Source organism: Chenopodium quinoa, unplaced genomic scaffold (genome assembly GCF_001683475.1).
Source record: "Chenopodium quinoa cultivar QQ74 unplaced genomic scaffold, ASM168347v1, whole genome shotgun sequence".
NCBI lineage: Eukaryota > Viridiplantae > Streptophyta > Magnoliopsida > Caryophyllales > Amaranthaceae > Chenopodium > Chenopodium quinoa.
Window position 1 is genome coordinate 1,526,198 of NW_018742204.1, and position 25,200 is coordinate 1,551,397.

Consider the following 25,200-nt stretch of genomic DNA (forward strand, 5'->3'; position numbering starts at 1 on the left):
CCCAACCATCTAGTATACCATACGAATGTGATTATATCATACGAAATGTGATTATATTACTATAAAAGTGATTGTATCATCCTGAAACTGTTATGTAAATGTATCACTCAAAAAAATTTATCATTATAAAAAGTAATAGATAGTAAATTACATTATTCTAAACATGATTTTTGAATTTTATCATCCTAAAGATAATTATATAATCTCATTAAATGGTTTAATATGAGATTATATAATTCAAAATATGACTCACAAAAACATAATTATATCGTCTAAAAAAGTGATTATATCATCCAAAATGTGATTATATTATTTGAAAATGTTAAATTTTGGTTTTATAATAATTTATTGTAGAAAGGGTCCATACAAAACCAATTGCCGGGTGTCATTTTTTTTTTATTTTTATTTTATTTTATTTTTTGGTGTCATTTCTATTTCTCCGTTATTTCACATTTTCACATTTTCGCTGCCTCACTGAGTCACTCCACAGACTGCACCCTCCTCTCCCCCCCCCATTTCTCTCTCCTCCATTGAAGCGCACTCTGAGTCCTCCATTGAAGAGCACTGTGAATCCTCCATTGAATCAGCTTCCGACTTTTCTCTCCTCCACTGAACATTCTGAGGTAAGATGTTTTTAATTTTTATTTGTATTTTCTATAATTTTGGACAATCAGTTTCACAATCCAGTGATTAATCAACCCGTTAAATTTGGTTTAATCTTAGGGAAAGTCCATGACTCCATTTTTTGAGCCGAGACCTCCTTCCCTTGCTCAGGGACGGGCCTGGCCGACGCCGGAGGAAGAGAGGTTGAAAATACGTGACATTTCATTGGCCGCCGAAGCCCAAAGCAAAGAGGGCGATACTTTCTATATCATCACTCAACGGTTGTTCTTCCGTAACTTTATACCTTCTTCAATTGTTTAATTTTACATTTATCAAAATTAAAATGGTATTTTAGCCGTGAAAAGGGTTTATTGTATATCTTTTATTTTTGTAAACAGCTAATTTATTTATTTAAGGCTATAATATAGTGGAATCTTATGTTTGCAGTTGTTTTGAAATTGGAATGATTTTTGCAATTTTGGTGGCAAAAATCAAGTGTTTATATAAACTTGAAGCTGAAATAATGGGGGTGTTGAAGAGGAACCGAAGATATTTAGAGTAAAAGCTTTTTTGATTGATATGTCTGTTTGTATAGAATTATCTTAAAAATTTAATCAATGGAATTACATATTGTTTTGGAAAGCCGAAATAAAGTAGATATTGGAGAGGAACCGAAGGTGTTTTAAATATCTGTTAGTAAAGAATTATCTTAAAATCTAATTAATGGAATTACATACTGTTGTGGAAAGCCGAAATAAAGTGGATGTCGGATAGGAACCAAAGGTGCTTTAGAATATCTGTTGGTAAAGAATTATCTTAAAATCTATTTAATGAAATTACATACTGTTGTGACTTATGAGAATAGATGTTTCTTCATTATTTCTTGTTGATATTCTTTGGATCAAATAATCAGGGGACCCTTTTGAAGGATTGTTTGTCACATATAATAAGGTGTAGATGACAAATGATGACCTACTTGAGGTAGCAATTTGTTTCAGAACTCATAAAAAGGCCAATTGGGCAGTAATTAGGTAAATAAGTATCAAATGGATGTGAAGTGATGATGACCTACTTGAGGTGGCAATTTGTTTCACAACCCATAAAAAGGCCAATTGGGCAGTAATTAGGTAAATAAGTATCAAATGGATGTGAAGTGAGACTTAAAAAAAAAATAATTATAAGCTTAAGAGGAACATTGTTTGTAGTGTCTATCTGACAACTTTTTTAGCTCACGAGGGGTTTCTTATGTACTCAAGTGTTCTGTTTTTGTGTAATTGTGCATAGGCAGTTGAAGCACATTGCTTCTTCTTGCTCTCCAGTAGTCCTCATTAATTACTTTTGTTACTGCTCAAGATACTTGTTTCAAATGGCTTGAGAGTTTCCCGAGTGATTGACTTTGTTGTGAAGACAATAAAGATTACGTATAAAATAGATATTGGTGAGTATACCTAAAGTGAGGTAACTTTTGGTGTTCGCCCGGTAGAATTGAGAAAAAGTTTCTTGTGGCTGATTTGTTTGACGCCTTCCTCTTTAATTATTGATAAGACAAAAATTTTAAGATTCCGGGTTTGGTTATTTGACGATATCTCCTTGTTGAGAGTGTGATATGGCAAGATGTTTCTACAAGAAGCTTTTTGCTTTGCAGGAGGAAACTTTGGTTTTTCATGTAGAGGTTGTGGATCGGTTGCAAATTAAATTTCAGGGGTTTGGGAAGAGTAGGAAGAAGAAGAGGTTGCAGCACTTGTAGTGTGTATGGGGTCAGAGGTCTATTTGTCTTGTCAATATGAGATAACGACACTTATGTGTTGTTCTTTTTACCTGTGAACATGCATTAATACATCTCAACTTTCATCTTTCCCTCCATTTATTTGACTGTTCAAAGGGCCTTTGAAATATTATGCTTACACAATGGTTTTAGGTATACTGACTACCAATTATATACTTTAGGGGAGGAGGCTCTGACGGATTTTCCTTTGGTTCAGTTTTTGAGTTGACGTGCTTTTGACACTATAAAAGAGTGCTTATTTATTTTTGGAGGTCTTTCTTCTAGCTGCTTGCTATATATGCTTTTATGGTGTAGGTTTTCTAATATTTTCCTTTTGTTTGGTAATTCAAGATACTAAATTACTAATAGCAAATTGAACTTGCTTATCCTTTTCAGCTCTTGAAGCAAATAACCTATTTCATATGAAGAAATGTATCTAAATTAGTGCTACATTGGGTGTACAAATTGATTGTGCCTTATATTCTTGTATCTTGTACTTTGTAAAAAAAAAAGTTCAGTGTTTTAAGTAATGTTTTGCTCATATAATAGGCCTTTTAATGTAAAGTTTATTCATTGCGCAATAAATTTCTGTCACCGGAGCATTATGTAGAGTAGTGAACCAATTAGAATCGGATAATGATTACATAACAGCTGTTTTTCTATGTGAGAACCTTCCAAAATCGGATGTTTAATTCATTCCTAATTTTAATCTTAGCAAGAAGGTGCGCTGCCCAAGAAGACATTCTCTCTTCCAAAACAAACTCTCACACATTTTTTTTTTCTTCCCAAAAGCTAACATATATATATTAGACCGGATTAGTGTAATTTACTCGGGCGTCAAGTACACATAGGGTTTGTTTAGCTCAATTTTATGGGCGCAAATAAGAATTACTTAAATGGCTCTAGTTCAATCTTTACGTTAAGCAACTCAGGTTAGCCAATCGCGACATTGTTAGCAAAGTAGAGTGGAACCAAATGGCTTAGCACTAACCCATCAGACAGGTTGAGATTTGTACGCCAAAGAAAATAAAAAAAATTGAAGTAATGCTTATTTTTTTATACCTATGCTTCCGCATCACCCAGCCTTTCCCACTTCAAGTAGTAATACCTACTGTGTCCAAAACTCCAAACAAGCCGTCAGATGTTTTTTTTTTTTTGTTGAATTTTTTTTTTCCTTCTTTTTTTTTTTTGAACTTTTTTTTTTTTTGTTAGTTTTTTTGGTAAATTATTTTCTCTAGTTACATGGAAATAAGAATACTTATGTTGGATTTTGTCGTAAGGACTTAACCTCTATGTCTTTGACATGTTTATCACAGATGGTGGCAAAACTGGCTTGACTATGTTAATCAAGATCAATTGAATGATGGACTCTCTCCGCACAGTTTAAACTCTGCAGATGCTTGTGTATCAAAGAGACCATCCAATATTGATAATAAAGTTCTGATATATGAATCTACCACCAGCGATTGCAGTGCAGCGGAACTTCATGACACTTTGGTGGAAGGACGTGATTATGTCTTGTTGCCAGAGGAAGTCTGGAATCAGCTTTATTCTTGGTAAGTTGCTGATCCACAATAACAACCTAACTACCACTCCTCCTAATATCTGATCTGTCGTTGCAATAATGTTCTTGCTATTAACTTACTTATATTTCATGTAGCCAATTCCACTTATGGGATTGAGGCTTTGATTGATTGACTCTATTTAGCCATTTTATGAGAATATGTCATGCAATAGAATATGATTCAGCTATTGATAAATTGCTCTTTTTTGCTAAGACTGTTTTGTCATGTACTTCTGTAGTCTAGCTATTGTGTGGCCTATTTGGTAGGCGATAATGGTAATGATTGTCTGTGTAGTTTGGTTTCTATAGTCCAATGTCAATGTGCATGCTAATGCATCTTTATACCGTATTACATGTTTTTTCTCCTAGGTTTCCATTACTACTCAATACCGCCTCTTTAAAAGGTAATGAAATATACAGATGAAGAAGAATATTGGATTAGTAATTTGTTACCATGGACATTGGTATGCGGCTTTCCTTGCAATAATACATAGAGTCTCAAAATCATTTCCTCCATTTATTTCTCTAGTGGACCATTAATGAGTCGTGTGGTGTGTATGTACCAATAGCTCAATAAGCAATAGCTGAGGTATTGTTGCAATAACCATGTGTTGAACATAATGGTTCCTGGAAGAACCTACAATAAGGAGCTAGGCGTTTGAGACTCTTTTGATCAAACATCCTAAGTTAAGCAACGTATCACTACTTCATGTAGCAATTAGATCTATCCCTTTTTTTTTATTCCACTTTGTTATTCAGTTTCACTAAATAAATTAGTCCTTCGATTTGGAAGTCTCTATTGTGAGGGTACTTAGGACTATGTTGTATTCTTCTTTATGAGTTGCTCTTATTGGCAATTTAGAAAGTTATTGATATTATGTGGATGGACTTTGTTTGGTCCTTGTTGTGTTTTTTTTTTTTCCTCTTATCTTTTATTTTTATTTTATTTATTTTTTTATGTTAGTTGAAATCTTTGATAATTGTTATTTCTGTTTTTCTTGATTTTTGGTTTGTTCTAACTTGTCCTTGTCACTTCACTTTTGCGTATTTTATTTCTTATATCACTTGCACATTTTGAGTCGGTGTACTCAGGTTGGGATATTAATGACTGATTTGTTAAGTATGAATCTTTTTGTGAAAGTGGGAATAAGGGATTGAAGAGGTAATATGTGGATTAAATATGTTACTTCTTTTGTTTTGTATTTGTTGAAACATTTCATTTCGGCATGTTTGCCAACACACATTTTTAAATATAAATATTCTTAATTACGTATAAGCTAAAGGTGTAAAATTTTGATTTTAGAAAAATAGGCATTGAGACGAATCAATCAAGACCCTAAATGACCATGTTTTTTTTTATTTTTTTTTTTCTGAACACTAAATCACAAAACAATATCAAAGTAGGTTATGTGATAGTGCGCAAAGCAAACCATTTGAAACGGATTAAGTATTGTGGTGAAAGACGGAGACTGTCATATTTGCTCATGTAAAATAAACAAATGATAGAGAGACAGAGGGAGAATTATGGTTGTTATCACATGCAACTAAGGGTATTTATGGTATTTTGTGTGTGAACACAAATAAAATGTTAATAAAGCATACCAAATAAGGAAATGATGTAATCAATAGATGCTTAAAGTAAATCATGTTTCAAGTCGTGTATGTATTCAGTATGGGAAAGAATCGTAAGTTTGTTTAATGTGAAGGCAGTAACATGCCAGTGAGGATGTGCTATTGGGCATCGGCGATGCGGTTTTCTTTGTAGCATTAAGCTTTTGCTTGAGCTCAATGACCTTTTCAGTTGTTACTAGTCCATGCTCCGATCCAGTGTATAAAATGAGTGCCTAGGTGTTGAAGAGCTAGGTGATTAGGGTAGAGCGCATTTCTACTCTTTATTTAGGCGAGGCTCTTCGGCAGCGCATTAGGTGCATTCGCACTACAGTCAAAATTTTCATATGTTAATCAAAGAGGCACACTTTACTGTGCTTAAGGTGCTGCAGAGTTTTTCTCACTCTAACACGCCTTGAGCTTTTTTATACATTGGTCAAATCTAATTTTTTTTGAGATTTGGTAACTTGTGCTCCTTAGTTAATGTCATTGCTGACTAAGTTTCTGTCACATGCTAATATGCTATGGCTGATTGTTTCCATTGACTAATTGGTGATTTCTGTTGCTCGCACTGGCAGCCTGATGCCATAGTGGTTTAGGTATTTCTCAAGTGTTTCTTGTGGCAGTTTGCAACCTAAGAAGTATTTGATTGTGTCAGTGATATTAAAAGAGGATCATATGCGTAATTTAATTGCTTTATTGTTTGTAGGTATGGAGGGGGACCAACATTGGCGAGAAAAGTTATCAATATTGGTCTTAGTCAAATGGAATTAGCTGTAGAAGTGTATCCTTTGCACCTTGAGCTACTTCTAACACCAAAAGGCGATCGATCTACCATAAGAATAAGCAAAAAGGTGGTTGCTCTACTATAAGTATGTTTAATTGTGTTTTCTCACTATAGAATCATTTTGGTGAGTCCTAATGTCTTCTGAGTTCAAGCAAAACAAATTGAGGAAAGGTCTGTGCTATACCTTTAATGTTTTGCTGTTCATAACATTTGCAGGAAACCATTAGGGAGCTTTACAGACGAGTTTGTGAGATTTTTGACCTTGACCCTGAGCAAGTAATTTTATTTTATTTTCTGTCTTCTAAAATTTCTAAGTATTTTACTTCTCTATTGGTTCACAAATTATGCCACTTCAAGAAAATATGGATTGTATGGTTGATTATATTTTCAAAACTGATGAGCCCTTTACTGCCTCAGATTCGCATTTATGACTTTTACGGGCAGAAGAAACATGCATTACCGATGGATCTGGACAAAACACTTGATGATGCTAACATACAGATGGATCAGGAAGTGAGTATCCTTTAGCTTCTACTTAATAAAATTACCTAGTAACCCTTACAAAATTGCCTTGTATATTCTGCATAGTGATACTCAATACTTGCTACTAATTATTTTTTTTTTATGCTCATTTATTATGAAGTTTAGATGGGCAGAAATGTTCAAAGCTGATTTTACCTGAGCTGCCTATCTTAAACTAACCAGATTCTGATTTGATAAACACAAGAAAATTGTCAAACCTTAAACTGAACATGTCATATAACAGGGCCCAAATTTGAGTAATATATTGATAATGACATGCGTACCACAATTTAAGTCAATGACTCGCTCTTTATTTCTTTGGCAGTTCAATGCCTTTCAAATTATACTGTATGTGTATATTTTTTTTTTTGGTAAATATTCCGATGTTGATCTTGCTAACTTTGGCTCCTGAGGTTTATAGACATATATAGTATTTGAAAAGCAATCTGACATTTGAGGTAATTATCTTGTGATTGTGACATTTATAGAGTACATAATCACTCTCGGATGTCGTGGGTTTATTCCCTATTGGGGCACCTAAATACAAAATGCAATTTTGCTTTATTTTCGTTATATATATCTTCAATTTCTTCTTCTTCATCAGCATTTTTCTCTTTTTTCTAATTATTAACAATCTCCTAATTTGGGTTAACAGATTCTTGTGGAGGCGAATATGACAAATTATGTAAAGAACAATGATCCTGTGGGGAAACAATCAAATTCTTTTCTTTTAGAGCCCTCAAAGTCAGGCTTATCAATTGCCGGAGGTTTGTCTGCGACAAAAGGTGTATCTAAAATCGGCAATATGGATCTCTCACAAGTTCAGAATCAGGTTTCCCCGCATCGGGAATCGAACAATGCTCAAGAGTCAAGTGGTGTTACCACAAGAAGTGCTACCGCAGGGCTCACTGGGCTACTTAATCTTGGAAATACTTGTTATATGAATAGCGCTATACAATGCCTTGTTCATACACCAGAATTTGCTAGATATTTCAGGGAAGATTATCGCGGAGAAATTAACTGGCAGAATCCAATGGGCATGGTTGTAAGTATCTATTTGATATAAATTCATGATTATTTCTCTATGATGCATTTTCTATTCATATTGCATGCATGTAAGGATTGTTTTTGTTGGCTATCATGCCTATCAATACTTTAGTGATTAATTTTGAAAGGACTGCCATCATACTGCTTCAGCTCAATGTATTTTTTGTCTTTTTTATTGGTCTTCCTTTACTCTTTTAATTAGTTTTATTTTTCTTTCTGCTGTTGGTCTTTTGTCAACTAAAATCCTTGAATTCTTTGATGAAAATATGTCTTACTATTGATCAACTTGCTAGAAGACAAGGAACTTAATGGAAACAAAATGAGGAAGATCATTAACAAGTTGCTCCTTTTATGTATCCTATAAAAGTCACAATGACTGCTATTTGATTGTTAAAAGTTTTGGTCCCACATGTTGTTATAAGTTTAAATCCTTTTCTATACATGGTTGACGCATAGGTGATATGGAGAATTGGCTGATAGTTTGGTACCTTCTTTTCTTCAATTTGTTTGTTCATGGAATTAAAATGTGGCCATATTGCCGCAATGCATCATTGTTGTAACGGATTTTGAGACTTGGGAAACAGAATTTTCTTGTACTCAGTGGGGTCTTTTTTTTTAACCCTGATATCTTTGCCGGTTTCTCCTAAGTCTCCTATCAATTCTGATTTACCTTAGATAAAGTGATAAACTCAAGAGTACAAGATCACCATTAACATTTGGGGGAAAGAACAAAAGCACTTAAATCACAGAGGAGAGAGATCTAATACAGCAAGAAAAAAAAAAGAGCTGGAGGTTGAGATTTGACAGAGTAGAAAGTGTCACATGGTTTTTTTTTCCTCCCTATCAAATTACAAAGGTCGTTGTGCGGTATTTTTGGGACTGGCGGGTGGCGGGATTTTTCTTGTTTTATTAACAGTGGTTGGCTTTCAGGAACTGTTTTAATTTTAAATATTTTCAAAACAGTTGGGCACTACAATAATATGAAACCTTAAATTATTATACTTGGGGTACTATTTAATATGAAACCTTTTTTTTTTTTTTTTTTTTTTTTTTTTTTAAATATCATATTCGTAAGATCGTATTGCGACTTCTGTACAGTCAGCACCAAACACATCATTCCTTTCTTGCGATGCTGCGATTGTTCTCACTATGGTGAATTGGTGATCAAAATCGTGTAAACTATTCTATGGTATGAATAGAAGAAGAACCAAGATGAATGAGAGATTTTGGTAGAGTTAGATGATTTGATAAACATCACAGGCTATAATTATTTGTTTTATGGATTTACAAGGGCATAGGACTACCTTATAACAATGAATTAATGTTTAAATTCCACATTTTATTCATCATTCTATAATCACTGCTTTATAACTTTTTTGTATGTTATGCTATGTAGTATATGTGGTGGATGTGTGGATCTATTAAGTTCTAAGATTCCACTATGGCACTATCATTGATGTAGAGTTCTTGGCCTATAACCCTTATGGACATCAATTTTATGTTCTAAAAGTCATGCAATAATTTTTGTTTCAATTCATTTTTACTTTCTGGTCCTATAGCTTTGTCCTCTGTTTTTGGTTTAGGATGATATTATATCTCTATTGACCTTTATGATCTAGGAAATCTTAAATATTAGAGTGGTGCCAGCTGCCAGGTTGCTTTGCATGTCATATGCAAAAAAAATTCTGTTCCTTATTTGGATTGTTTATTCATAGTAAGTTTCACTTTTCAGGGAGAGCTGGCTCTTTCATTTGGTGAATTACTTAGAAAAATTTGGGCTGCTGGACGAACACCAATTGCTCCTCGGCCTTTTAAAACAAAGCTGGCTCGCTTTGCCCCTCAGTTCAGTGGATATAACCAGCATGATTCACAGGTAGCTAGCTACATTGTCTCAACTTTGCCTTTCTTTTTATAGTTTATATACTTATTAGTGGAGAATACCAGGAACTCTTGGCTTTTCTATTGGATGGGTTACATGAAGACTTGAATCGTGTTAAAGATAAACCTTACATACTTTCTAAGGATGCAAATGGAAGACCTGATGAAGAAGTTGCTGATGAATACTGGGCAAACCATAAAGCTCGTAATGATTCCATTATTGTTGATGTATGCCAGGTAAACTCCACCATAAAAATCAGACTTTTCTTCCAATTGTTTGTTGACATTAGCCTCTTTCATAATCCATACATGGTGGCCAAAATGTAAAAATGGATATGCCATGAATGTCAATTTCTTTCAAGGATTATTACCAATTCTAAATTTTCAGAATGGAACCAATTCACCAAATGGTGTTCTCTATTAATGTATTTTATTGCCATAGCAGTTTTGATAGTATTTTCGGAACTCCTTAGGGCAAATTTTTTTTTCAAGGATAAAATTGTAGAGAATATTAAATAATGAAAAGTATAGTGAAACCCAACGTATCCAATTAATAGTTTGATATATTTGAAAATTCATCTATCTCTTCGTTGAATGTTTGACAGTCATCTGCAAGGATGATAATATTTAATGTGCAATTATATTTCAAGATATTTGCATTTATCATATTTCAAAATATGTTCAATCTTGGAGGAAAATTTGCCAAATGCAACTCTTTAATCTACTCAATTTGCCAATTGCAGCCTTTATAAAAATTAGCAAATTGCAGCCTAAAAAGTGTAACGAACTTGTTAATTACAGTGTATACCATTCTCTTTTTCTAGCTGAGGTTGCATGAGAATGACGTCACAATTCATCGTCATTCTCGGGTTTTGTTAGTTCGTTGAAACCTCCTTGCAGCTAAGTAATGGAAGACAAGAACTTTGGGAAAATGCAGATAAATTTGTTTAGTTTACCACTTTTTTTTTTTTTAAAAAAAAAAAAATAAAAATTGTTGAAATGTTGAATGTTGTGGAGATGCAACCTGATGGGAAATGCAATCTCCTCCAAACAAATTGTGAGAAGTTGGGTCAGATAGTTAACATCTGTGTGATTAGACTTTATAAGTTGTTGTGAGTACATCAATGCAGTCATATATAGTACTGAGGCAGAGAAGCAGTGGTGCTTGAGAGAGGAGACACAGAGGTGGTAAAAAGAAAGTTAAGAAGTTGGAAAGCTGTCGTGGAGGCTGCTGAGGGAAGGGAAAAAGAAAACATGTGACGTCATTTTCAGGTAATTTTGGCCAGAAAATGGGAATGGTTGTCAAATAACAAGTTGTTAATACTTTTTAGGTTACAATTTGCAATGTATTTTTTCTATAAGGCTGCAATTGCAAAGTGAGTAAATTATATAGCTGTAGTTGGCAAGTTGAGTACTATAAATGGCTGTATTTGGCATTTTTCCCAATCTTGGACTCTTCAAAGCTTCTCCAATTTTGCTTCTCCCAGCTTCCAGCCATGGAGTTGTAACAATTTTTAGGCTGCAAACCAATTTTAAGTGTATATCTGTTAATGCCAAGTTCTTTAAGTGAATAATCTCTAATCTTCATTCTTCTCTCTACTTTTCTTACCCCCAACGAACTTCTTGTTCTTGCTTGGGGTCCTTGCTTCACCAAAGACTGCTTACAACACCCATGGGTCTGTTGACAACAGATTTATAGGTAAATTAGTGAAACTGGAAGAATAACATTGAATGTAGTAATGAATCTCCATTTTTGGAGGTTCACTAAATGGAAATAGTACTACTTCATATTCAGTCAGCTTGAAGAAACACGGTACGCAGCTTAGCCTTGTGCCGATTCTTTAATCTACAAAAATTAATCCACTTGATTGTCGCAAACAACATAGTTTATTTAATCTTTCCCCGAAGTGGACCTGAATTTCTTTGACAATGAAGCTAGAACTTTTGAACTTTTAACCAATCATGTAATTTGATGGCAGTTGTGATGAAGGCAATTGACCATATCTTTAACTTATATTTCTCTATGTGTGCTTACAAGATTGCACTTTGAATTTGAAAACTAGATTAATATCATAAGCAATTTAAAGAAGTAATGTTCAGAATATCTGCACCACAAATTGAGCGAGCAAAGGAAAATTATGGACTGTATGTGAGATTCAGTTTAGAGATTACTATCTTGTTAAACCTTGTAGTTGGGAGATTGGATCTCAGCCACCAAGCTTTTAATCCTATTTCTTTTATATTTGTGGGTTGCTGGCTTGTGGACTATTTTTTTTTTTATCCAACAATGGAATTTTGAAACCAAGCTAAGCTTGGTGGGGAACTCACCTTGTGACTTTGAGGTCACAACTTCGAGCCCCGCCAACTAAAATTGCTTTGGGGTAGGTGGATTCACTTATCTCTCCCCTCTACTAAGTGTTGACCTACGGAGATAGCTGGCTTAACCTATGAGAAGTGCTGGTTCAGTAGGGTCCTTCATCTTACCTTAAAAAAATAAAGGAATTTTGAAGGCCATAAGTTCATTCACAGTTTTTGCATAACATAGAAGCTGTTAAACAGTCTTAGACTTTTGTTGCTATACTTGTTATGATCTTCATGGTTTGAGTAGCTTTAACCTCAGATATGAATGTTGAACTGGATTGTATGAGTAGCTTTAATACTTAGATACCGAAGTTGAACTAGATGTTTTGAGTAGCCTTGTTGCAACTTCTTACACTTTCCTTTGCAGGGCCAATACAAGTCGACTCTGGTATGTCCTGTGTGTGCAAAAGTTTCGGTGACATTTGATCCTTTCATGTATCTTTCGTTGCCTCTCCAGTCTACTGCTACACGCCCTTTGACTGTAACTATCTTTAGCAGTGATGGAAGTCTACTGCCTAATGTGTGCACTGTGACTATTCCAAAGCAAGGACGATGTAGGGATTTGATCCAAGCATTAAGTGCCGTTTGTTCTTTAAAGCCTCATGAGAAGCTTCTACTCGCAGAGGTTAGAATTTGTTTTTCATTACCATTGATTTTGATACTTTATTAAAGCTCATCTGTGATAATTTATCCCTTAAGTACATCTGCAGATACAGAATCACTTGATCCATCTATTCTTTGAAGATCCCTTGACATCATTGTCCAGCATTAAAGATGAGGATCACCTTGCTGCATACAGGATCCCTCAGCCTGCAAAGGGAATAATATTTCTTCAGCTTATACACCGTCTTGAAGACAAGTATGTAACGGTGTATTATTTGGTTTGTTTGCTAAATTGTAGATATTTGTGGTAATAATTTCTTACTTGCTGCATAGATGAACTTAATAAAACTAAATTTATGGTTTCACCTGAATTTAAGTGGAAATTTGGGATCTTTGAACAGTTGAATCTTCCTCTCATACTGTATGACAATAAACCCTAACTTGAAAGAATTATGCATATGTGTATCGCACCCAGTTTGGCCTGATTTTTTCAAGTCTGGATGCATTGAGTTTTTTTGTTTTGTTTTTTTTTTTTCCAGCTTGGAGGGAAATTTTCATGCTATTGCTAAATACAGAACAAAGAAATGTGACATTTTGGGTTTTATAAAATTGGTGCAAAGGGAGTTATAGTCCTTTATCTGCTAAAATTTACTCCGTTTTATATTCATAGTTGTCCCTTTTAGCTCTCAGCACACTTGCTTGGCTTTTTTTTTTTTCTCCCAATCCTAAAAGCACTGATTAGGTGCCATTGGTTGACACATGTTATGGCGTTCTTGGCAAAATGATTCAGAACAATTTGCCTAGGAGGCATATTTTAGAGCTGCTTTGTAACACTCTTCTTGCTTTCTTTGTTTGGGTGATAAGGTGTTAATAAGTTAGTTGAAATTCCCACTTATGACTTAAGACTATGTGATTTAGTTTTCTTTGGATAAGTTACGCAATAAGTGTCTGAGACTCTGAGTTGATTTAGGACTGGTTTTTTTATAAAATATTGAAGCCCGTTTATTACATGTTTCATTCAGTTCAAATGTTAGATATAATCCAGTCTAATTGACAAATTGTAGTTCCTTTGTGTAATACGGATAAAGTTCTTTCCAGCTCCTTAATTCAACATTGCATTAATTTCCTTGGTGGATATGACGTCTTCCTAGACAGTGTACTTTGTCCACACTGAAGGTTAGATAAGGGCTTACAAGTGGCCCATAGACCACTACTGCTGTTTTATTATTGGTCAGTTTATATATTTCATACTGTCATACATATGTCAAGTGCAGTCAGCTACTGAAATGATCCAAACATGACATGTTTGTTTTTGATTAATTTGTTTACGTGTTAAAAATTTCCAGGGAGACAGTTAATGCTCAGACTGTGAAGGGATGGAAGCCTTATGGAACCCCACTTGTTTCACCTATCTCATGTGATGATGTAACAACAAGGGGTGATGTTCAATCAATGGTTCGGACTATGCTATCTCCGTTATTAAAGCATAGAGAAAAATATGATGTGTCAGAAAATGGCATTTCATCAGCAGTTGAACCACCTTCTGAATCGTCATCATGGACAGAAAGAATCAATGATGCAACTCACGGAACAGGGAAATTGCCCCTTCACTTGGTAGATGAAAATAATGTATGCATTGATCTATCTGTAGGAGAAGTGAAACCTATCAAAATCTCTTCATCATCAAAATCTCTGCTAGTGTTCATTAATTGGTCAAAAGAACTTCTTGAGGAATATGATACATCTTACTTGGAAAGTTTGCCTGAAGTCTGCAAGAATGGACTTCCAACAAAGAAAGCTCGTACTGAACCTTTATCCTTGTATAGCTGCTTGGAAGCTTTTCTCCGTGAAGAGCCTTTGGTCTCTGAACCTGATATGTGGTTAGTCCCCTCCTCCCCCCCACCCCCTCTCTTTTAAATCTTCTATACAATAAATCAAATCGGCCTATTAAAGATATTTCCTGTTCAATATTCTTGTTATTTCAAGACCTAGAAAAGTTATAAACTGAATAAGTAGTTGTCTGTACATCGTATCCCTTTTGCTTGTGCGCTTGCTAAAGACTTAGATCCTCTATAATTTAACTTGGGATATTATTCAATAATCCAACTACAATCTTTGACATTAACTTGAAATTCTTGCTGAAAACACCATGAACTTGGCATCATTAGTAAACTAGTGTATTATGGTCTCGAGAGTTTGGAATCATAGTTGAAAACATGAGGGTATCAGTATGGGGAAGTTTATAGAAGTTAGACTAACTATGACTGTTAGATGTCACGAAGGCTGTAGCAATGGACAAGATTCTTTTTAGGGTTATTTATTTATTTTATTAAATAATGGTTTGCCAAGATTGATTCAGTTTTCGAAGTCCTTTAATAATACTGTCAATATGGTGTAATAATTGTAGTTGGGCCAAAGTTCATGTCCCCAAGTGTAACTTTTGCTTCTGAACAAATGCCGTTAAAGGATGTGCACAAAATTAAGGACTGAAACAAATATATTTGAAAATATTAATGACGAGACGTGGATTATATGAAATAATTAGATGTAAGGGTACATTTGGAAATTTAGATGTGTTGTGCATTGAATTTAGAGAATTAACGTGATCATATAAACTAATATTTATAGCAGAGTCTACATGCTAGCTCATGAGTCACATTTGGACATTTGGTATCTTTAAGTAGCACAATGTGTCACGCCACCTATGATGTCGTCTAAGCATATTCAAGGGTCTACATGCTAGCTCATGAGTCACATTTGGACATTTGGTATCTTTAAGTAGCACAATGTGTCACGCCACCTACGATGTCGTGTAAGCATATTCAAGGATAAACTTAAGAGTTTGATTGTTACTAAATATATGCTTCGGAAAAGAGACATCACATTCTATGCTTGGTATCTTGTGAAATCTGTGGCTGGTAAGGGCTGATAGCAATTTTCAAACTTAGTTCTTTATCTGCAAAGGAACAGTACTTCCATGTACTAGTTCTTTGGAAAATTTTCCTAGTTAATTTTTTGAGTTATTATATGGGTATACAGTGGTGGACTCGTAATCATTTTCTTGGAGGTCTCCTGGTCCTTTTTTGTTTTCTCTGTGGAACATGACCGGAATAATTGAGGTATCTCATCTTATGATTGGGTCTAGGGAGACCTAGATGTACGTAATTTTAGTACAGAGACTCTGCTTATTTGTTTATAAAATCATAGTTAATCCATGATTTTCTGAGGTTTTTAATCTGCTGGTTAATAGTTTAGTGTTGTATCATAATATGGCTTAACAATTGAGCTACGCATCTTAGAAAGTGATGTTTTGTTTCTAAAGCTATTGTCTTGCTGTGGCCATAAATAAACTCCATCATGCATTAGTAGGCTCAGTTAATTTTCACAGTGATTGTTTGAGAGCTTTAGGTCAGTTCAGGAACTGTGTTTGATCAGATTGGGGCCTTAGACCTACATTCTGTTGCCCCATCCATAAAGCTGATGAAAACTGGGCAGAAGAGATTACCTATTTTAACAAATCCGAGTCATTAAGACTGATTAAATTTTGTTCAGAATTTACCACCATGATAATGTTACAATGTTAAATTTGCTTGTAAACATTAAAACCCATATTAATTCATTAGAATGAAGATTGCACTTTTTTTCCCCTTTTTTGTATCACTATAATAATATTCAATTAGTATCTTCCACTCTTCTAGTATCCTGGGAATACCTGATAAGTCTGTAGCTGCTTACTATCTTTTTTAGGGGGAAATATTTTTGTACTTTCAGACAGTTCAGTTGGCAGGGAATGAACAACATTCTACAAGAACGGAGTAATATACTAAGTCTTTTGTTATCAATGCAGGAAATGTCCTCAGTGTAAAGAGCGGCGACAGGCAAGCAAGAAGCTGGATTTGTGGAGGCTTCCAAAGGTTCTAGTTATCCATCTAAAACGGTTCTCATATAATAGGTCAATCAAGCACAAGTTGGATACATTTGTCAACTTCCCTATATATGATCTTGACATTACGAAGTACATAGCAAACAAGAACAATTCTGATCATCAGCTTTATGAACTGTATGCTTTAATCAACCACTATGGGAGCATGGGTAGTGGGCACTATACTGCACACATCAAGGTGAATCTCAGCTCTTTCTACAATATTATGCTGGTTGGTTTTTTATAAATATCCTTAGCAACCTGTGTAAGCATTAATTTGACCAATGCATTTTATGTAGTGGTTTTCCTAATTACAGGATTACGTTCCCATTTTAAGCTGATGGGTACCATTTCTTTTTACATAATATATGGACATGCATTTCTCTTTCAAGGGTAAGAGAGGGTAAACTTCATATTTGAACAAATAGAGTGACAAATACACCATTCTTGAGCCATTATTTCTAATATAACTCCCTAGTACATTCTCCTTCCCAAACTTGCTTTCCAATTCTGAATGATTTACCTAAACATTGAAGATCAGTCAAACTAAGGAACTTGCTTTCCAACTTGGTAGTTGACACACACTCAGCCTTGTGAGACAATTTCTTTTCGCCACATTATAATCTTAGTTTTAAAAGCGCGCCTAGGCACAAGGCATGGTGAGGCGTGAGACCTGGCTCTTTAGATCTGTGAGGCGCAAAGACCTACAAAAGGCACGTGCCTATGTGCTCTTTCTCTAGGTTGTTTCTGGTGCCATTGCACCTAATGTCTTGCCTTATGCTGTATGGCGTCAATGGTCAGTGTTCTATCTTTTTTTTTTTTTTTTTTTAATAAAGCACCACATGATATTGCAATGATTAGGTTTACACTAATTTTAAAGGAGAGAGAAACCCCATATCCCCCAATTCCTTTTGAAGAACCCTAGTTATTAATCAAATGACCCTTTTACCTTTTCCCCGAATTCCTTTTTTGGACTACTTAATATGAGGTAGAGATTAACATAATAAAGTGTCTCACCTATAAAAGGGGTGCACCTTCCCCTTCGCTTTGCGCCTATGCTCCAAGGACTTTTGCACCTTGGGCCCTTTAAAACTAAGACTTTAATGCACATCTGTTCAAATGTACTTTGCTATACACAGGATCCTAACTTAGGTCCTGTTCTTTTCACCTGTATTTTACTGAGCATAACTACTGATTAAAATTGATTTAGAGATCCATATTCAACGCTTCCACATTAGAGCTATGATTCACCATGTACACACCTATTTCTCATGTTCCACTGCCCAATAAATCCTGTCAATTTTCTAGCTTGCTGCATAGTCTATAAACTGCCTTGACCGAGTTTCTAAAGTCGGTCACCATGGTGGTCATCAATGAGAGGCAAATGAGGTGTATATACACTACACTTGAAACTTTAAGATTATGGTCATGTTTAGATGTGCCTTATAACTCCTATAAATCCTCTTATTTCACTTATTAGAGCTCATATTCCCCCGGCCCAAGATGAGTATATAATGTTTGGTGAATGCTAAGGTTAGATTAATTTGGACAGTGATGCTACCATGTTTAGCTGTGATGTCGATGTAACAACATTATAACCTTTCTTTCAATAAATGATCTATTGTTTTGCCTAACAATTCAACTCCTAGTTGCTCGAGGAGTAGTGTTTATAGAATTATAGCAAAACTAAAGGTAGAGGATTCTCTTTAATGCCCACATGTATATTCTTTTGTTCAAGCAGCTAATCCCATCTTTTTGGACAAAAGGCATTGCTTATGGTTCCTTCTTTTATTTTTTTTAAATCTTGTAAAACGAAGATTTCTGTACAAAGCTCCGAGTACTTTACTGCTGCGTCGTTTGCATTACATAAATTAGGCTGGTGGTGCTTTCTGGTTTTGAACATTTTACTTATGCTTGCTATATTCAGAGTGCTATTCATAACAACTCTTGTTGCTTGTTTGATGCTTTTTGTAACCCACTATGTCTCTGTTTTTACTGTTTTAACTTTTATATCAAAGGAAAAGGTAAGGAAGGAAATAAAATCGAAAGGAATTCAATGTGTAATAGATCGCTTTTCATAGTAACTCTTGTTGCTTGTTTGATTCTTTTTGTAACCCATTGCTTATATGTTTCTAAAGGAATTCAATGTGTAATTAAAGAAAGGGAAAGGAAAATTAAAGGTCGAAGTGTCGAACATTTTTATCAACTTCTTTTCCCTCTCTGTAATAGTGTAATACCCTGTATGATTATATGAACATGCAAAAGAAACTCACTTCATTTTTGTATCCGAGTTGCTTATTCTGTTGTTGATGGAACTCTGCCTTTTATTTTGTGTGAATCAGAATCATCTTGCTGCCTGTTATATGCTTTGTTGACTTGGAGGTGTATTGATTAAATATTTTTCTTTTACAGCTCCTAGATGAGAACAGGTGGTATAGCTTTGACGATAACCATATATCGGCTATTGGTGAAGATGAGGTGAAGACTAATGCTGCATATGTACTATTCTACCGAAGAAAGAAAGAAGATGCTTCTGAAAACATTTAAATATTTTTGATTGCATAATCAAACTTATTAACATGATGAATGTACTTATAATTATTATTACTATAATTAATACTATTACATTATTAGGTTATTATTAGTCTTCAAAATCAAAAAAAGGTATTATTATTTTTTCCTTCGTTTTTTGTTTTAATTTTTGGGAAAGGGGTGGGGTTTTTTGAGATATAGGAAATACAAGTTTATTTATGAGATAAACAATTTTTTTTTATCACATGGCATTTTCTTTAATAAATTAACACCTTTTTCATTAAAAGTGTTGGATGATTGGATAAATTAGATATATTTATCAAAATGCCATGTGATAAATATCTTTGTTATCACATAGACCTAGGCCTCCTCTTTGAGAAAGGGATTGGTGAAGTTATTATTTAGTTATTATAATGCTGATGTAGTTTTTTTAATTCTAGCTATATTTGTAGAGTTGTTAATTGTAGGAGGTGATATTGGCTTAGATTATAGGAAAATTAGGTGTAGTATTAAATGGAACTATATTTTGTTGGGATTTTTTGTTGATATATATATATATATATGAGAATCAAATTGTTGTATATGTAAATTCAAAGTGGTATCCATAACATAACACAACAGTATTGTAATACACCGCTTCCGCCTTTCTCTCTCTAAAAAAGAAAGCTCATCCTTATCCCCCACCGCTTTCCCCTTTCTCACCTACAGCTCGCCGGCGTTCCCCACCGGTGAGCCTAATACTCTTAATTTGCCTTTCTTTTTATAGCTTTTGCGGGGTAAAGAAGTCAAGGGAAGGAGAAGAGTTGTTTGTTTGCCTTAGATCCATCGGCGGTCTTCTAGTTTGGTGGGTTGTTATGTTTTTCGGTATTCAATTATCCAGCGAAACAAGAAGCCAAGGTTATTCTTAACGCCGTCGTCGAAAGGAAATCCGTTAATTGTTTCTTGACGGTAAAGGTGAAGTTAAGACTAGGGTTATTCCCTTAATCCAAGGTTTGATTCAGGGAGGTGGTCTTCTTGTGTTGCTCTTGACGACTAGTTGGGGTGTTCAGTTCTACCGGTGAGGTAGTTCTTTAGTGGGTTTTCTTTGCTCTTCAAGGACTCACGTTTTGCTTAATTGTGAGTTTGCAAGTCTTCTTTGCTCTAGTTGTTTAGCTCTGTTCTTGGGTTGTCTAGGTTAATTATGTTGTTTTTATTGCTTATTTTGCTTGTGTTGTTTGTTTTGGTATTCATATTTTTAGCTTTTAATAATTCTCTTGCTCTGTTTGTTTATGAGCTGTGTAAGGAGGGTGTTCCTATCGTAAGGAGATTTTTCTCCTTAGATGCCCATGACCCTTTCAAAAGCCTAGGACTTTACACTTGTTAGAGTGTATTAGGATTGAATTCCTGACTGTTTGGGAGACCTTGAATTAGAAATGACCCTCTCAATACGCTTTTTGTAAAAAAACAAGTACGAGTCGCTAATGAGCTTTAAGAAAACTAATAAACCTCGTTCATGTCTTTCTCCCAAGTAGAGTTCAAGGGATAATTAGCACGAATCGTAAGTTTACCCATGCCTAAATTGATCTACGTATACCAGAAATGAGTTCGAGAGCGAGGGTACTAAAATAATGTTCCTTTTAGGGAGGAATCGCTATTCTAGCCCTAGTTACAACCTCTGCTAGCTCTTCCTTTTTCAAAATTTCATCACCAAACAATATATGCAATGTGGCTCCTAAATGTAAGTTAGTTGATTTTATTCACAGGCGTCAATCACGTAGGAATTACATTGCAAAAGTCGTTATTCTTATTTAATCAATATTCGTGAAAAGAACAAAATAAACATTATTCGCCTTGTCTTAAGTGATAAAACAACAATTAATTTTCAAATTCTAGTCTTGATTAACGAAAGAATACTATGTAATCAATTAATTAAAAGTTTGTTTAAAGTGATCAAACAACACTATTAATTCAATTAAAGTTATTTAAACAATAAACGAAAAGTGATTTATCTAAGTGCTCAAGAAACTAACCGTTCTTCTTTTATGTTAAATCTTCGTTTAATGTGTTTATGGACTTTATTTCTTCTTCGTACCTCCAAGGACTTCAATGGATTCAATTAGGCTGGAAATTATTTGGGAAGAGAGAAGAAAATCTAGTATGATAGTAAGAGAAGTTGAGAGATTAGGGTTTTGAGAATGCTAGGGTTAGAATTCTGAGTTTTTGGTCCTCGTAATGCTGAACGAAGACCCCTATTTATAGGCGTAGGGATCTAGGTTTAGGGTTTTAGAGCCGCGCCGTCAGGTGGCGCACGCAACTCTTTGAGTCACGCTGGGTGCCGCACGCATCTCAATGAGTCGCGCACGCAACTTACTTAGTTGCGTTGTGATGCGATTTGCCTTATACAAAAACGCGTTTTTAAAACTTCCATAACTTTTGATTGCAAAGTCGGATAGGCGTGTGAGATTTCATTGGAAAGCTCTGAATGTTTAATTTCCATTGCCGTTAGAATTAGATTAAAATATTTTATGGATCAAAAGATATAGCCGTTGGAGTGCAATGGTGTTGGTTTTAGGGCTTGGTTTAGTGTTTTGATCATAACTTCTTTGTTTTAGCTCGGAATTGGGCTTATAATATACCGTTGGAAAGCTCTTTGAAAGGGATATTCATATGTATAGGCCATGCACGGAAATATGATGGTTGGTTTATCTGTTTGGCTCGGTTTTCAACAATGTAAGATCCATTGGATCGAATCATTGCATTTGCCGTATTTGAGTCCGTTATTAATCAAGTTTAAACATGTATGAGCATGTTTTAGGCCTAATTAGTAGTCGGACAAGGCTCTAAGATAACTTGGTCTCTAATATGGGTTTTAACTTACTTCATAATGGATTTCGTAGTCCATAAACACATCAACTTTGATCTAGCATGAAGAACGGATTTTCGTAACATCATCGCACTTCCTTTCGGGACAAGAGGCCAAAAGTAAGCGTCTACATTTAGCCCCCACTTTGATCAAGTCTAGAATAGACGCTGATCAAAGTAGTCAAGGAAATAAATCTGAGACTCATTTTGCGAAGTCTAAGAATAGAGAATCTTTTAGTAATATTTAAGGATGTCGGAACAATCCTGGATTCGCTAAGTGTTCGAGACAAGTAGCTATTAAGGCAAGAAAAAGTAACTCCTAGTCTTAGTGCACTAAAGAATCTATACTAATCCTTTGCGATTGTAGAACGCTTTTACAAGTAAAGGTGTTCTGGGTGATGTCACTTCATGAGAAGAAATTGGTTTAAACGGGATTAAAGGGGATGATATCCTCTCAGTCATGTCATCATTGGTCTAAAGTCCCTCGATATGTCATTGAAACTTTAGCCAGATTTTAACAAGTTGTAAAGACGATAAAAAGAGTGTTTCGGCTTTTGCATCATGGGTGTTTCGACTTTCGCAGCCTGAGTAAATTTCTCGACAACTCGCTTGTCAAAACGCAATACTCGGTGTCCACAAGATAGAAATACATGTCTCAAGACTGGAGGCATATATCCAAATCTAGTGAGAGAGGAGAAAATTGGTAACTCTCTCAGCAGTTTTGTCCACAAGGTGAGTACATGTGTCTCGGGGGCACGTGCCTACATAAATGCGACATCACACGTTGCTCTTTATACAGGGGGTGGACGACACCCTAACTGTTCGGCAAGTTAGTAAGCTCACTAACAGGGGATCCATAAATAATATGAAGGGGTAATTTGTTGTTGTTAATTATCAATGCTAGATTAATTTCCTATTGATTGAATTAATGCTCTGTGACTAGATTAGGCCTGGTCTTTTATGCATGAGTTTGGCAATATTAATTCGAGATTCGACAGATGAGAATTAATGTTTAGGTCTAGTTTTAATAGGCATGTTAATTTATAAATGGTTAAGTCGAGATTCGAAAGATGAGATTTAATACCGGTAAATTAATTGTGTGATTATAATATGTAGCGAAAGCTCTTTATAATCTGATTGATGTATGCATTGATGAATGATTATTATATTCTACCCTGGAATATTATTTATTGGTGAACCTATGCCCTAGGTTCTTTTATATATTGTTTTCTCCCTATTCTAAATCTTAGTAGTTTAGTTTCATATTTAAATATAAATATTGGTTACTTCATAATCTAGATTATTTTAGTTAATTAGGAATAGAAAGACTTGTTTCCCTGTGGAGATCGACCCTACTTCCCTATCTGCTTTAGTTAGAGGACTTAGGAATTATTTTTGATTAGGGGATACGACTTTACCCGTCAAAATTTGGCGCCGTTGCCGGGGAAACGATTTTATTTTTATTTCTAATTGTTTTTGTAGTCTAGATTATTTCCCTTTTTGTCTCAGAGAGCGTTAGTTCTCTGAGACAAATCCCACATTTGCTTCTAGTTTTTGTTTATGCCCAGGTGTTCCAGATCAGGTTACATCCCATTCGATCCTGAGATCGAACGTTCCTTCCATAGACAGAAAAATCTCTACTAGCAAATCCTGGCGGATTGTGGTGATAATAACAATAATCACCGTGATCCTCCGACTGGTTCTAGCGATTCAGAGGCATCATCAGACGCAGAATCAGAGATGACGGCTCCAAAGAAGCTTAGTGATTATTCACAACCAAAGCTTACGGATTTTCCACATCTCACCCCTACTCCGGCTCTTGATGGGGTTCAATTTGAAATTAAACCTCAATTTATAACGATGATAGAGAGGAAGCAATTCAGTGGATCCAAGGGTGAAGACCTGAATCTTCACATTGCTGACTATTGTCAATATTGCAACACCATCAGGCAAGCCGGGGTCACTTAAGACCAAATCAGGGAGATTCTCTTTCCCTTCTCTTTAACTGGAAAAGCTAAATTGTGGTTTAATGGTTTAAATAGAACTACACTTGGTATAACTGACTGGGAAACTCTTGTTTTGAATTTCTATAACAAGTATTATCCTGCAGAGAGAACAGTTGTACTGCGGAGTGCGATCTAGAACTTTACCCAAGAAGCCGATGAATCTTTATATGAGGATTGGGAGAGGTTCAAGGATTTACAAAGAGATTGCCCCCACCATAATTTAGCACAATGACAGTAAATCCAAGCCTTTTATAATGGCCTTGGAAATTCTTCTCGAATAATTTTAGACTCTGCAGCTAGTGGGAGGTTTATGAATCTTGATGTTGAAGATGCAGGTCAGGATACTGAAGACATGACGATACAAAATTCCTAATATGGGAACCCTAGAGGATTTGCTAACAAGGGGAAGCATAGTGTCGACTCTGTATCCTTTTGCAAGCTCAACTGACCTCTATTTGCCAAAAATTAGATAATCTGAGCACTGCTAATGTAGCTAATGTTTCTGCGATTAATAATAATTCTAATGAGGCTTTCTGTGAAAATTGTGGTATTGTAGGTCATTGGGAGCAGGATTGCAGGAGTTTCGTGGAGCAAGTTAATGCCTTCCAAGCTTATAGGCAGAATAACCCATACTCCAACACTTACAATCCTGGGTATCAGAATCATCCATACCTTTCCTCCCGGAGCACTAATGTTCAAAATCCACCACCACAAGAACCACAGGCGCCACAACAACAGCAGCAGAAATATTATCATCCCAATGCTAGTTAGAAGAATCAACCACAACAACCCCCCTCATCTTCTGACCCGTCTTTGGTGGAAATTAGAGCAATGTTGGTTAATATGCAAAAGCACATGGAGAGCAGAGATGCGACAATTGATCAAATTCTAGTGCATAATAAAATTGTAAATAATCAAATTGCGCAACTCTCCGCTACCCTACAAGCCCGCCAACAGGGAGCTCTGTCGGCACAGCCGACTAGGCCTACGGATCAAGCATTTGCAATTACTCTAAGGAGTGGTTCAAACTATGAAGGGCCCTCTATGCCCGGAGTTGATGAACCTGTTTAATTAAATAATGATAATCTTGATTCCGTTAAACCAAACAATGTAGTTGATAGCCCTGCAGGGCTAAAGGATAATACTAACATATCTAATTCT

General features: G+C 35.3%; 1 protein-coding gene across 1 annotated transcript; it reads left to right on the forward strand.

The window, feature by feature from the left end:
* The first annotated feature begins 344 nt into the window (after positions 1-344).
* LOC110700114 (ubiquitin carboxyl-terminal hydrolase 5-like) lies at positions 345-19,306 on the forward strand. Its single transcript, XM_021877636.1, has 14 exons — positions 345-623; positions 724-884; positions 3,685-3,924; positions 6,250-6,394; positions 6,544-6,603; positions 6,745-6,840; positions 7,505-7,894; positions 9,629-9,769; positions 9,841-10,011; positions 12,503-12,760; positions 12,846-12,994; positions 14,085-14,618; positions 16,586-16,859; positions 19,073-19,306. The coding sequence occupies exons 2-14, from the start codon at positions 733-735 to the stop codon at positions 19,205-19,207; spliced, it is 2,745 nt and encodes a 914-aa protein (XP_021733328.1). The 5' UTR covers positions 345-623; positions 724-732; the 3' UTR covers positions 19,208-19,306.
* The last annotated feature ends 5,894 nt before the right edge of the window (positions 19,307-25,200 follow it).